This window comes from Actinia tenebrosa, unplaced genomic scaffold (assembly GCF_029948245.1).
Source record: "Actinia tenebrosa isolate PJP-AT-01 unplaced genomic scaffold, QUT_ActTen_1.0 utg344__unscaffolded, whole genome shotgun sequence".
Lineage (NCBI taxonomy): Eukaryota > Metazoa > Cnidaria > Anthozoa > Actiniaria > Actiniidae > Actinia > Actinia tenebrosa.
The window spans coordinates 61872-74825 of NW_028292606.1; the positions used below are offsets into that span (position 1 = coordinate 61872).

Genomic DNA, 12954 nt, shown 5'->3' on the forward strand with positions numbered 1-12954 from the left:
TTCTATATTGTTATGTTACTGTTTACCATTAAGTGATTACCAATTTTCATAGTTAATTGCGGATATTCCATGAAAATCATCAATAAGATAAATGATTACAATACGCAAACATTAAATGAACATTTCAATGAAAGCAAAACACTTGAATCGACCAATGTTTTATTATTATCAAGTTACTGTTCACCTTTTAGTGCTTTTTACTGAAAGCAAAGCAATTGAATCGGCCATTGTTTTATTATTGTTAAATTGCTGTTCACCTTTTTAGTGCTTTTTACTGATTTAAATCGTTTACTGATTCAATGTCAATGATAAATAGGATAAACAATTTCTCATACATTCAATGAACTACTTCCAATGTAAACAAACATTAAAGGAATTAGTTGTATTTTTAGGGTTTGGTTTTAAATAAATATTGATAATACTATGAATAAGACTACTCAAAAGTAAAAAAGTGCTTACTCCTCGTATACTTTAGGCAACGTTGACTCTACTTTACACTGTTATTTTTCAGGAGTTGATATAACTCTACCAAAAGAGTTAAAGTTACTCTACATAGTGGAGTAACTTGAGAGTTAAAATTACTCTAAAAAGAGAGTTATTTTAACCATGCCGAGAGTAATTTGTATTCCTCCGAGTAAAAGTAACTCTATGGAAATGTTGAACAGTTCAACATTAGCACATAAGAGTACATTATAAATGCTGGAGTAAATTTAAATTTTTAGATAAAGAAAATAGACCAAACTGTTTTCAATTAATGTTTGACGGAAACAACCAGAGTAGTTTTGACTCTATTTTTTGAGTAAAATAGAAAGGAGTTGTTTAAAACTGAGTTCTGATTAATGCCATAGGTCTTTTTGAAATGTTCACCCAATTCAAGTCTTTGGAACTGTTGACTATGGCTTTCTGTAGTTCTTAGAAGAAAGTTACCCTCATGGAATTGGAAAAAAAGTAAGTAAGCAATAAAAAACATTAAATGCTTTACATATTCTGAAAAGAAAAATTATGAGAATTATATTTCAATTAACTATTTTAGATATTGCATACATATGTTTTGATTGCTTCAGGATCACCCATACAAACTCTGCATTTTCTATGTGACTTGGAGCCCTGCTTGAAGCCACCTAAAAGTTGGGACCCAAGATTGTCCCCCGAGCAATAGTTCCCCGGAATGATCTTGGCTCTCCTACAATAGTGAATTCATAGCCATCATCCTTAAAAAAAGATATCATAGAAGTAAAATTTTATTTCCTAATTCATTTTTAATGTGAGAGCTTAAAATAATGTCTCACATTTATCATCATTGCATATGTAGACCTACCCTTTCTAGAAGATGTAGATCACTCATGAGGGCCTCCAAGATAGGATCTATTCCATAATTTTTTATGTCTTTATTGGGAAGCAGTCCAAGAAGCTGAATAGTATGTAAATGTGAACGGTTTTCTGGTTTTATATTTCATATTGTATAATAGAATGCACCTACATAAGAAATACATACAGCACATTAATAAACATGTTTGTCCTTATTTTATTTATTTCAAATTAGAGTGGTTTTTCATAAACCCGTGAAATACACGCCAGCCTTATACAAGCTAGTTAACTCTTTTCTATTGTGTTCTTTTGTTGTCATTTCACTTTTACGCAGTAACTTATGATATTTGTTTTATAGTTTTATAAGAATTAATAATTTATCTTGCACTTCATACAAATGAATATATCTCAGCCTCATTTTTGAGATCAATTTGTACTGCGATGCAGAATTAGATAGTGTAGATATTGCTTAGCAACAGTTAAGGTGTCATACATGTGGCTAATGTTACCTATTTTATGTGTTGTTGCTCTTGAACCAAGGGGATTGCATACTTCCAGCTCATCAAAATAAAGAAGAATTTGTAGTGCATATGGATCAGCTCCAAACAAGGGGTGAGTTTTAAAAACATCTTTAAACAAAAATCACACAGCAAATCATCATATCTTCCATGCAGGTTTTCTACCTATATTCATGTATATGTACAAGTATAAGTCAGACAATATTACAGATGTGTGTTACAAACACTGACTAGATGCTCCAGGACTGGGATAATAAAATAATAATTTTAAAAAAGGGAAATCGAATTGGGCAAAAACATACTGCAAGCTGGGTGATTGGGCTTTGAAATTTGGGTAAAATCCCCCCCACCTTTCCCCCTCGTATACATAACAGCTGGCCAGGTAGCACTTTACTAGCAACCCAAAATCGAGATTTTTTATTTATTTGAAAAAAGGTTTGTTTTTTACACTTTTTAACTCACTATTTCTTTCCCTCTTCCACTATAGAGTCATCATTTAAAAGTTGCTCCAGACACTCAAGTAATGGAATATAGAGGGCATCATCGGTTTTTTGGATGTTTTTAAGTCTATGGCCTCGTCTTACTTTGGTGTGATATCTTCCAAGAATTATTTTTTGCTCCTAAAAAAAAGGGAAATAGTTCAAATACACCCTTACATAAAAACAATTAGGCGTATATTCTGTCAATAGCAGTACTTTTATTCCCAAGATGGTCTGCATTCCATTCCATACAACTTACAACAAGATTTAAATGTTCCTTGTAATATCTATACTGCAGTGGTTCCTTCTCGATATCAGGAAATGGATTCATTGCCAAATTTGATTCATCAAACAGTTCTTTAAGTCCGGGAACGGCACCGAAATCTATTCCAGCAGAGTCAAGCCAGATTTCAACATTGCAATGCTGTTTCTTGCGATTTCTGTGGAAGATTGGACAAACTTATCTATAATTGTCTGAGGCACTTGACCCTTTTCTTTAAGTTCCAGCAGGGAAAGAGCATTTGCCCTTTTCATTTCTTCGGCTTCTCGCTGTGCGTCGAATTGTCCATTGTCTGCCCGACCTTAAATTTCTTGTCCCTCCTCGTTCGTCAGATCAGCTTCACTAATGCTAGAGCACTCAAACACACCAGAGTCATCATTTTCTGAATCGTTTTGTGTATCATTCGTGATGTTGTGCTTGCGAATAAAATGATTTCTGTAAGAGAAAATTTTTGAAGGTCTTTGCACAACCATCTATACCACACAGGACATGAAAATTGGACTCGTTTCTATGGTTCTTTCGAATGTGACTTAAAAGTGCACTTAAGGTTGGCGTAATAAAACAGAAACAAAGATTGCATTCTAAACATCTTAATATTCGAACGCTGCTGGTCACGTACGCAGCGCAGCTTTGTTTTCAAAACCTTTTTCCCGCGCTTTGCAGTTTCATGTTACCCCCTCCCCCATATCGAGACCTTGCCGACATGGCTTCCTTACACTGGCTGTTAATGATACTTGATAAGTCATAACTGTAAATTTGATTGATTGGTTGCAGGTAAGCAGCTTTATACTGCAAATTGGAATTGAAAGAGCTTTCTATAAAGGAGAACTGGTACCAACTCATGCCTTTGTTCCTTGTGGACATGTTTGCTCTGAGGCCACAGGCCAGTAACTATGGAATACCCTTGTAAATCCCCAAGAATAAATCCTTATCTTTTTTTATCTTTTACATCTAATGCATTTATACTTAGAATTTATATATATACTTACATTATTGACATTCTTTTTTTACAGATTCTGGTCAACAGTCCCTATACCCCATGGACGCGATGCCTTTGTAGCAATCTGTCCTTTTTGTGGTTCACCCCTGGAGGGGGTGGACTGCTTTCAAAAAATCATTTTACAATAAAACACCTACCATAATGTGGCCTTAAAAAGAGCCATTTTTTGTGATGTCTTGGTTTTCTTCTCCGGATTATTCCTTGTAGCATCGTTGTGCACCCTGAGGTCTCTTTTCCTCATTGCATTCTTTCGTTACCAGACGAGGAACAGTGGCAACACATTGGTATCTGTAGCTAAATAAGTGGGTGTTCTTTCTTTAACTTTGTTTTCTTGTGATCAATCGAAATCTTACGATGAAATCAGTCTGCATGTTGTCTTGCGTATTGTGAAAACACAGGCAGCCCAAGCTTGAAATTCCTGGTCGATTTTAAAGGAAAATGTTAAATGAAGAGAATCAGTAAACATTGAGACTTGCTGTGTTTCTTAGAATTGTCTGGAGCTAGCCAGATTAAGCATTTTACTCATGAAGGACTGAAATTGTTTTCTTATCCAATCACTGAATGACAGGTGGGCCATTAGAACTTACCTGCTTAAAGCTGATGGCCTGCTTGTTTGTCGTCTTCTTGTGCACGTAGACAGTTTAAGAAAAAGATCTTCGAAAATCGATAGGACACTTTGTCGATTTTTTTTTGACATTAGCGCCTGCTTCACTCTTTCCAGCAATAAATAAGATGATTTATGATTTATACTGCACAGTTCAGTTATATATGGATAATCAAAGGTGCTTTACAATCATGATAGGTGGTCACTGTCAAGGTTTGTTTCCGCCTTTACAATCCCACACGCCAAAACAAACCTCACATTACAGGTAAACTTGCTTTTACGACCTATCGACATTCTGTTTTTGTCAAAAAAGATTTAGACGAAAATATGGATTTAATGTTCGTTTTTCAAGCTTTTCTCCTTTTTAAGAAAACAATATTTTAAGTTTGAGAATGGAAGATCAAGGAAAACGGGAAAGTTTTTCTGGCATCCAAGGCTTTTTCCTCATATTTCGGACGAGTTACAAGTCCGCCAGCGACTTATTTCAGCTCGACGCATTATAAGATAGAATAGATTTAGTACTCATCAGACAAGAGGTTATCAGCACGAAGAAAAAAAGAAAACAGAAGGATGAAAATGTAAGATTGAAACCAAATACTTATGAAAACTGAGACTGTCAATGAAGTGGCAGATCAAGAGGGGGGTATCCATGGAATCAACGGTACCCATATTATATTATTTTCTGCTTGAGCACACAATGGTTTCATAATACTGCAATGGTTTTTATTCCATATTATACTAAAATTTCTGCTTGAGCACACGCATTTAAAGGATGCGTAGCTTCCCGCAAAGCCAAAAATATATATTTGTGCCAAAAAATACCATGCTCTTGTAAAAAAAAAGCTGCAATTAAATTAGCCTCACAGTGACAAAGTGGAATTAAAGTTTCTGCTTGAACACACAGCAGACTGTTAATGCAATTCACTTGAGGCATCAAAGCCATTTTCATTTTCACCCCTTCAATTGTCAACAAAAATTAGGTTTAAGATAATCATAATAAACAAGGAACTGTAGCAATTTCAAGGACTATTCAAGGAGTATCCAGCAGCTTTGCTATTTTCAAGGGCATTTCAAGAGCACTTAAGGTATTAGGATACGTTGATGACCACTGCGCACATGAACTTAAATAACTTACTTTATAGTCAGAGGAGGAGTGACTACTATCCCATAGTGCTTTGCGATTGGATATTATCAATATGGCGGCTAGTTGCTGCCTTCACTGAATGGCAACACGAAAATAGCTTTTATTCTAGTAACGAGGGATGTTTCTACTTTGCTGCATTACTAAGTAAGTTCTGGAGATAATAATTTATCATTGGTGTAATTTTGGACTTGAATAGACGAGTGTATAATATTACATTTTCTTCAATGTTATTGTCATTCGGGAGATTTTTTATTTTTGATAGTTTGGTGTATCTTTCTCTATGTATAACTTAATAATTTGAGGGTCAATCTCATGTTATGTGTTATGTCATTGTAGCTTTAAAGTGAACTTAGTTTGACCCAGGTTTTCAACAAGAAATGTTGCATTATATTTGACTATTTTCACATTTACCAGCTGAAGATAGTTGTCACGAAGCGTTTGCTTCATGCTGATGACTACAGATCGCTCGCCATCGAAACTATTCCAATTTTAAGTAATGAATCAATATCACTGGTCATGTGGTTGTTTAAGCCTCTGTTTCTAACATAGACTTTCATTTTGTTTTTCAGAATGACCCAAGTCGAACAAACACAACTTGAATCAAATTTCTCATTGACTGCCTCAGTCGGGCTTTGACCATTAGTGGCGGACATCCAGTTACAATCAGAAAATGTTAGGCTGTTAGAAACACAGCAAAGCTGAACGTTTATTATTTGAATGGCCTATAATTTTGCTAAATAAAAAACATAATTCTCTAATTCTATGTGATGCTTGGTTCTAGAACTCTCTTGAAATAAATCTTTGTTTAGCGTGACTTTATAATTATAGTGTTACTTTGGGCAGCGCCATGTTCAAGTTAGACTGAAACAATAGCCCAGGCAAAAAGCCTTACGAAGAAAGTTGATGCTCAATAAGAGGCATCTATGCTTTAAAAACTCTTCTTTTTGAGCAAAAAGGAGCAGAAATTTGAAACAGTCTTCTATTCTGAAGAATATTTTGACAGAAATCTCTTGGTCTAAACGCTTCAGTGACTTGAACACAATGATCAACGTGCCAAAAAATTCGACAATATACTTGCTTTCGCAATGCACTGTGGGATAGTAGTCACTCCTCCTCTGCTTTATAGTATAACAAAAACAAAGTATTCATTTTCTGAAAGCTGAATAAACATAGTTTATGAAAAATCTTTAAAATACATTTTTTTTTTGCAGCTTACATTATTTTCTTTGAAATGATATTTGTCCATGCCTCAGTAAGGGGGTTAACCAACACTTACATTTTCAGCTATTTTAAATTTCTCTGGACGATTCTGGCGTGTTGTCTAAATATGATTGAAGTGGAATTGCTTTTTCTCAGTGCTGAATTGGCGAAAAAATTATGTTATCTCTCTTTTTGGACAAGAAATATCAAAAGATACCTAAAAACGTTCAAAGATAAATACAGATAAATAAGAACTGATTCTAAAAGCACTCTCAAATATGTTATGTCTCAATTCGTCGAATTACTTTCTCCTATCCAAGTACCCATGCGATTGTGGTATGTGGGAGATGACAGATAAGTATATCTAATGATGGAAGATTTCCGGTCACAATAGGCCCTTTGCAGCTAGTGGTCACGTGCTTGGATACCGCTTAGCAACACAAAACTGGAGAGCAAGCCTTCCAGTAAACAAAAGTTGTAATAGGTCAAGCACGCGTGGTTTTATACGATAGTTTCATCGTTCAAAACGCTTAATCCTTTTGCCCTATCTACAAACACAGTAAGATAATCTTAAATTCTCTCCTTTGGACTCGATTTTTGGTTCGAAGTAACGATATTCTTCGCGTTATCGCGAAAAAATTGTCACCGCCGGCCCGCTCGACGGCTGAAAAACATGGCGACTTCGCAAGGTATGTACTTCAAAACTCTCCTTTTTTGTGGTTTCTTTTCAATTATTGGACTTCTAAAATCTCTAAAATAACAGTTTAGATTGTGAATGGTGATCGATTGTAATTGGACGGCATTTTAATGGACGATTTGTTTATTTTTTGTGAGAGTGATTCCACGTCTAAAGTCAAGACTAACCCATGTTTACATATATTCGCTGTAGATGTTAGAACTCCCGACGAGCCATCACATACCAAGAAAAATTCTTCGTACCATTGTTGTGTTCCCTTGTGTAACGGAGATTCTCGATATCATCCTGATTTAAAGTTTCACCGCTTACCAGGCCGTGCAAGGGATGAGCAATTGAAAAAGGAATGGCTGGTGAAGATACGAAGAGATGTGGGCCCACACTTCAAGGTATATAGGAATCTAACAATATCAATGCACAATACGAATTGCCTGTGGATCTTTAAAAAACTGTAATGAAGATAAAAATAGTTGAATACAGTTACATTGTTATTAAAAGGACATTTGATTTATAATAGGTTAACAAAAGTACCAGAGTGTGCTCAAAACACTTCACTGAGGAAGATTACAATCCTCCCACTGATTCTGGACGTCAGTTGCTAAAAAGAGAAGCTGTACCATCAATCTTTGACTGGTCAACCAAATCCAAAGCAAGAAGAAAGATAATTCGACAAGTAGATAGGTAATGAATATCACATATTTCTACTTCAATACATTTCATTTAGACTTGACTGATGGAATTGTACTTGATGTTTATTTTGGTTTAAACCAAAATAATTTTATAATTTTAATAATTTAGTCTTTTATAATTTTTTATTTAGTGTGAACTGAGTGTGAACTGAGTGTCATCATAATTTCAAAACCTTTTTACAGAGACACTCAGACAGATGAAAGTGATGACAATGAAGATAATAGTCCCAGCACTTCTACAACCTTCAGCATGGATGACCTACAAGCACAAGTCCAGTCACTCAGAGCACAGTTCCAAGATGCACAAAAGCAACTTGAACAAAGTAGAAATGAAACTGCAGCTGCCCTCACTGAAATAAAAAGGGTTAAAGTTGAAGCTGCAAAAGAAATTGAGGACATTAAGAGGCAAGCTGCAGAACAATTAGCACTTAATAAATTTGGGCTTGAGAGATTTGGCACAGACAATGAGATCATAAGATTTTATACAGGTTTCCCATCCTATTTACATATTCAGTTCTTTTTTAAGTTTTTGCAGCCATGTGCTGCACAAATGACATATTGTTATGCCTCTGGAGAAAGAGAAAGTAGACCAGACTCAAGAAATATGCTTCTTGTGGATGAATTGTTTATGTTTTGTGTACGCCTCAAACTAGGTCTATTCGGACAGGATTTAGCTCATAGGTTCCGAATACATAAATCGTCAGTTTGCAGGAAATTGATCACATGGACTAATTTTTTGTATTTTCTTCTTGGTAGTCAAGTGATCTGGCCTTCAAGGCAAGATGTTGATAGGTTTATGCCAGAAGGTTTTAAAAAGCTTTATGCAAGCACACGTGTCATTTTAGATTGTACAGAGATTTTTGTTCAAACACCTACCTCCCTACTACTTCAGTCGCAGCTTTATTCTAGTTATAAGAGTAATACTACACTCAAGGGTTTGATAGGCATTACCCCTAATGGAGCTATTAGCTTCGTTTCTAGCCTTTACACAGGGGGGATTAGTGATAAGGAAATCACAAGGTGCAGCGGCATTCTAGATTTGTTAGAACCTGGTGATTCAGTCATGGCAGACAAAGGGTTTGACATTGAAGATTTACTTAGGGAGAAGCGGGTAGAGTTAAATATTCCTCCGTTTCTTGAAAGTCAGGAACAATTCTAGGCCGCAGATGTTCAAAAAACAAAGACACTAGCAAGTCTTAGAATTCATGTCGAGAGGGCAATAAGAAGAGTCAAAGAGTACCACTTTTTTGATTCAGATGTGCCATTGTCCACTTTAGGTTCAGTCAATCAGTTATATACTGTAGCCTGCCTCCTTACAAATTTTCAAGGCCCACTTATTTTATCCAATGGTAATAATGAGGCATAGTGTCTGTAAGAAGTTGGTGAATGTATGATTAATGTGGCTTACATAACCCATTAGATAATCTTTAATGCAGGTTGGTTTATCATGTGTCTTGGATTGCTTTTTGTAACTATTTCAATTTGTTTGTAAATGAAAACTCAAAAAAAAAAACTAATGAACAAACACAAAATCTAAATAGCACAAATAAATATAATACTAATATGATATAAATATAATAAAAAATAAATTAAGATTATGAATTGATTTGTCATTAATAAAAATAATATAATATTTGTTATCATAAGAAATCTGGCCATGGTTTGAGAACAACAACAAAAATCTTAGTGTATTAATGTAAATAGTAATTGAAGAAAAAACTATCAACTTTGTCCTTTGCTTGCTGGAAAAACACTGAATCAAAATTAATTCTAGAGCAAACAAACAAATTTTCGTCAATGTAACTGAAAAAATCACACCATTCTAATCCTGTGAGTCCAAGCTGGCACTGGATCTGGTAATAATAAATGTCTGTTGTTTTCAGTTTGTACTGGTTAGTGTTCTGGTCCTTGGTGAGATACCTCACATTGTCAAATGATGTTTCCCCCTCTTTAACGACCTTTATTTCTAACAAGCCAAAGGGATTCTGACCATTATTTACGGCATCAAGGTCATAAACTTTCCTGTCTGGGCTACAACCTAGCCATGGGCACTTTGGGTGGACAATCAGCCCAGATGGGAAGAGGTTTACTCTTCCACCCTTTGCATTGCTAGCATAGACCATGGCAGCATGTGGTTCAAGTTCAATGCCTCTTCTCATTGCTGCAGTTTGTACAAATCTGGTGGGGTTTAGCTGATTGACAAGGGTGTCAAAATGTGACACCCGGCGAGCGACAATGCCAAATTTGCTTGCTGTTACCCTTTTTTTTCTGAGCAGGTGCCATACATCACTCTGACTTTGAGTGACTGTTTGCTGCTGCACTCTCAGTGATGACTCTGTTGTCACAGACAATGTTCCAAATATAGATTGTTGACGACTGTCAAGACAGATTGACACATTGTTATTAAATCTGTCCTCTGCACTTGAGAGGGGAAGCTCTGGGAAAGAAGTGCAAGTAAAATCATTTATGATGTAGTCAGTTGACATCTTTTGTTGATATGACAGGACACAGCCTTTTGGGACATTTCCAAACTTGCTCTGTACAAATGGGATATTGCCAAGTTGATCTTGATTGGGCAGCATGGTTGTAAAGAGAGGATAAGGTGGTTGGAAGCCATTAAAGTGCTCTTTTGTGAGGGTAGGATACTGGGTAGATGGGGAATACAAATTACTCTTGATATATCTACTGTACGAAGCGCCAAGTTGGGGTTTTTTCACTAGCACGTCTTGTATTTCTTTTTGTGCGATTTTGGATCCTCTAGGTATGCTCCAACGCTGCTTCATGCTGGTACATGTTAGCTCATCAGGCAATGTCCGATGTCCCAGTTGCTTAAGAAGGGCTAAATAGTAAAGAAGCCCGATCACATGATGGCAGTATCCACCTGCCCCGGCTACACATGAGCACAGCCCAGACAGCAATGTCAAATTGTTGTTCTGGACTGACACCTCTAAAATGTGCGGTGGTTCAGACTTCCTCATTGAGCGGTAACACTTGCATTTAACTCTCACGCACTGGTCGGTATATATCACTAAAAAATTGGAAAAATTAGTGTGAATTGTCTGCCATTCATATCATAATGAAATAGAAAAAACATTTTGGCTATCAAGTACCTTTAACGTCATGTAAATAGCCTGGTTCCGCCATAAATTTGTACGCTTTCGAAGTGCTTGTGCAGCCAGACTTCTCTATAGCGTAGCTCCCTACATCATCGAAGGTGAGGGAAGGAAAGATAGAGATGTCTTGAGTTTCTACTTCATCTAAAACAAAAATAAATATAAAAATATCAGTACGAAGAATTTTTCTTGGTATGTGATGGCTCGTCGGGAGTTCTAACATCTACAGCGAATATATGTAAACATGGGTTAGTCTTGACTTTAGACGTGGAATCACTCTCACAAAAAATAAACAAATCGTCCATTAAAATGCCGTCCAATTACAATCGATCACCATTCACAATCTAAACTGTTATTTTAGAGATTTTAGAAGTCCAATAATTGAAAAGAAACCAAAAAAAAGGAGAGTTTTGAAGTACATACCTTGCGAAGTCGCCATGTTTTTCAGCCGTCGAGCGGGCCGGCGGTGACAATTTTTTCGCGATAACGCGAAGAATATCGTTACTTCGAACCAAAAATCGAGTCCAAAGGAGAGAATTTAAGATTATCTTACTGTGTTTGTAGATAGGGCAAAAGGATTAAGCGTTTTGAACGATGAAACTATCGTATAAAACCACGCGTGCTTGACCTATTACAACTTTTGTTTACTGGAAGGCTTGCTCTCCAGTTTTGTGTTGCTAAGCGGTATCCAAGCACGTGACCACTAGCTGCAAAGGGCCTATTTATGTTTTTCTCAAAAATTTGGGCCTTAAATTCAAAATTTGGCAAAAGTTTCACAAAAAAATGAAAGATAACATTTCACACTGGCAAAAGAGCAAAAAAAAAATTGTTAAAGGGAAAAACATTTTTTTAACCATTTTTCGTATCCTAATACCTTAAAATGGGTTTTGAATTTCAGGGCTTTTCAAGGTTTTTGAGAAGTAGCACAAACCTTGTAATAATCTCTTCTTTCTGGTGCTACCAAATCATTTTCATCGAGATAAAAATATGGTTCATACAAAAACAAAATTCTCTGTGTGGTAACCAGTCTTTTCGATCCACAGTCTTTTCGATCCAGGTCTTTTCCATCCACCTATATACACTTTCGTTCCACCTACATACACATTCAGTCCACACATATAAATAAAGTATATAACAAGTCCTATAGGCTTTGTATATCCAAAATGTAAAAGAGTTTTGTTTAAAAAGTTGTCACAAGTAAAAGATTATGATCAAATAATAAATGGAAACTATGGACTATGTGCTTGGCTGTTCATGATGATTACATACATTGGTGTCACAGACTTATTCAAACCAATGCCTTCAAACTGCTTTAAATAGTAGGACATTGTTTTAAATTCTTGTTTATAGTATCTAATAACTGTATCTTGACATGAAGTATCAATAGCTAAATTTATAATACCATAACTGTTTTTGTAATCAATCAAATAGTTTTGGATTGAAATGACTTTCACCTTCAAAACGCCATTCAGTTCACTGATTATTTGTAATGTGTTTCACATACCTTGATATTAAGGTTTTTTCTAAAGTAAATCAACATCTAAATTAAAATGAAAACCCGTTGATTTCTGGAACTATTTATTAGTGAAAACTTATACAATTCCGTTCAGTTCAAAGAAATGTTGGATATATATGTGGATCAAATGTGTATGTATGTGGATCAAAAGTGTATATAGGTGGATAGAAAATACCGGCATTCCTCTGCGTGGATATCAAAACATCATTATGTGAAATGGTCATGAAAAACTTTTATCGAAGAAAGAGAAGAAAACTATAGATTTTGTGCATTTTTATTGCTTTCTTTAATGGTTTTCATTTTGAAGGACATTAACTTGTTCTCAAATAAGAAAATAATTGAAGAATTGAGCTCACTGTATCTAAATCAATGGGAGCTCAGAGGTCCGAAAATTGATCCCAAGAACAGA

At 35.6% G+C, this 12954-nt stretch overlaps 2 protein-coding genes and 1 pseudogene across 4 annotated transcripts; 1 reads left to right on the forward strand and 2 right to left on the reverse strand.

Moving 5' to 3' along the window:
* Positions 1 to 158: 158 nt before the first annotated feature.
* On the reverse strand, positions 159 to 3503 carry LOC116307661 (uncharacterized; annotated as a pseudogene).
* Positions 3504 to 6926: 3423 nt separating this feature from the next.
* Positions 6927 to 9514, forward strand: LOC148904272 (uncharacterized). 2 transcript variants are annotated; one of them, XM_089025468.1, is made up of 4 exons: positions 6927 to 7222; positions 7423 to 7616; positions 7745 to 7908; positions 8100 to 9514. In XM_089025468.1, the coding sequence occupies exons 1-4, from the start codon at positions 7207 to 7209 to the stop codon at positions 9073 to 9075; spliced, it is 1350 nt and encodes a 449-aa protein (XP_088881594.1). In that variant the 5' UTR covers positions 6927 to 7206; the 3' UTR covers positions 9076 to 9514. The 2 variants fall into 2 exon arrangements, with proteins under 2 accessions (XP_088881594.1, XP_088881593.1); XM_089025467.1 differs by lacking the exon at positions 6927 to 7222 and having other exon boundaries at positions 7268 to 7616.
* A 50-nt stretch (positions 9515 to 9564) lies between these two features.
* Positions 9565 to 11737, reverse strand: LOC148904273 (uncharacterized). Of its 2 annotated transcripts, none has more exons than XM_089025465.1 (3): positions 11453 to 11737; positions 11027 to 11252; positions 9565 to 10944 (listed from the first exon to the last, which is right to left on the reverse strand). In XM_089025465.1, the coding sequence occupies exons 2-3, from the start codon at positions 11250 to 11252 to the stop codon at positions 9608 to 9610; spliced, it is 1563 nt and encodes a 520-aa protein (XP_088881591.1). In that variant the 5' UTR covers positions 11453 to 11737; the 3' UTR covers positions 9565 to 9607. The 2 variants fall into 2 exon arrangements, with proteins under 2 accessions (XP_088881591.1, XP_088881592.1); XM_089025466.1 differs by having other exon boundaries at positions 9567 to 10944; positions 11027 to 11173; positions 11453 to 11736.
* Positions 11738 to 12954: the final 1217 nt, after the last annotated feature.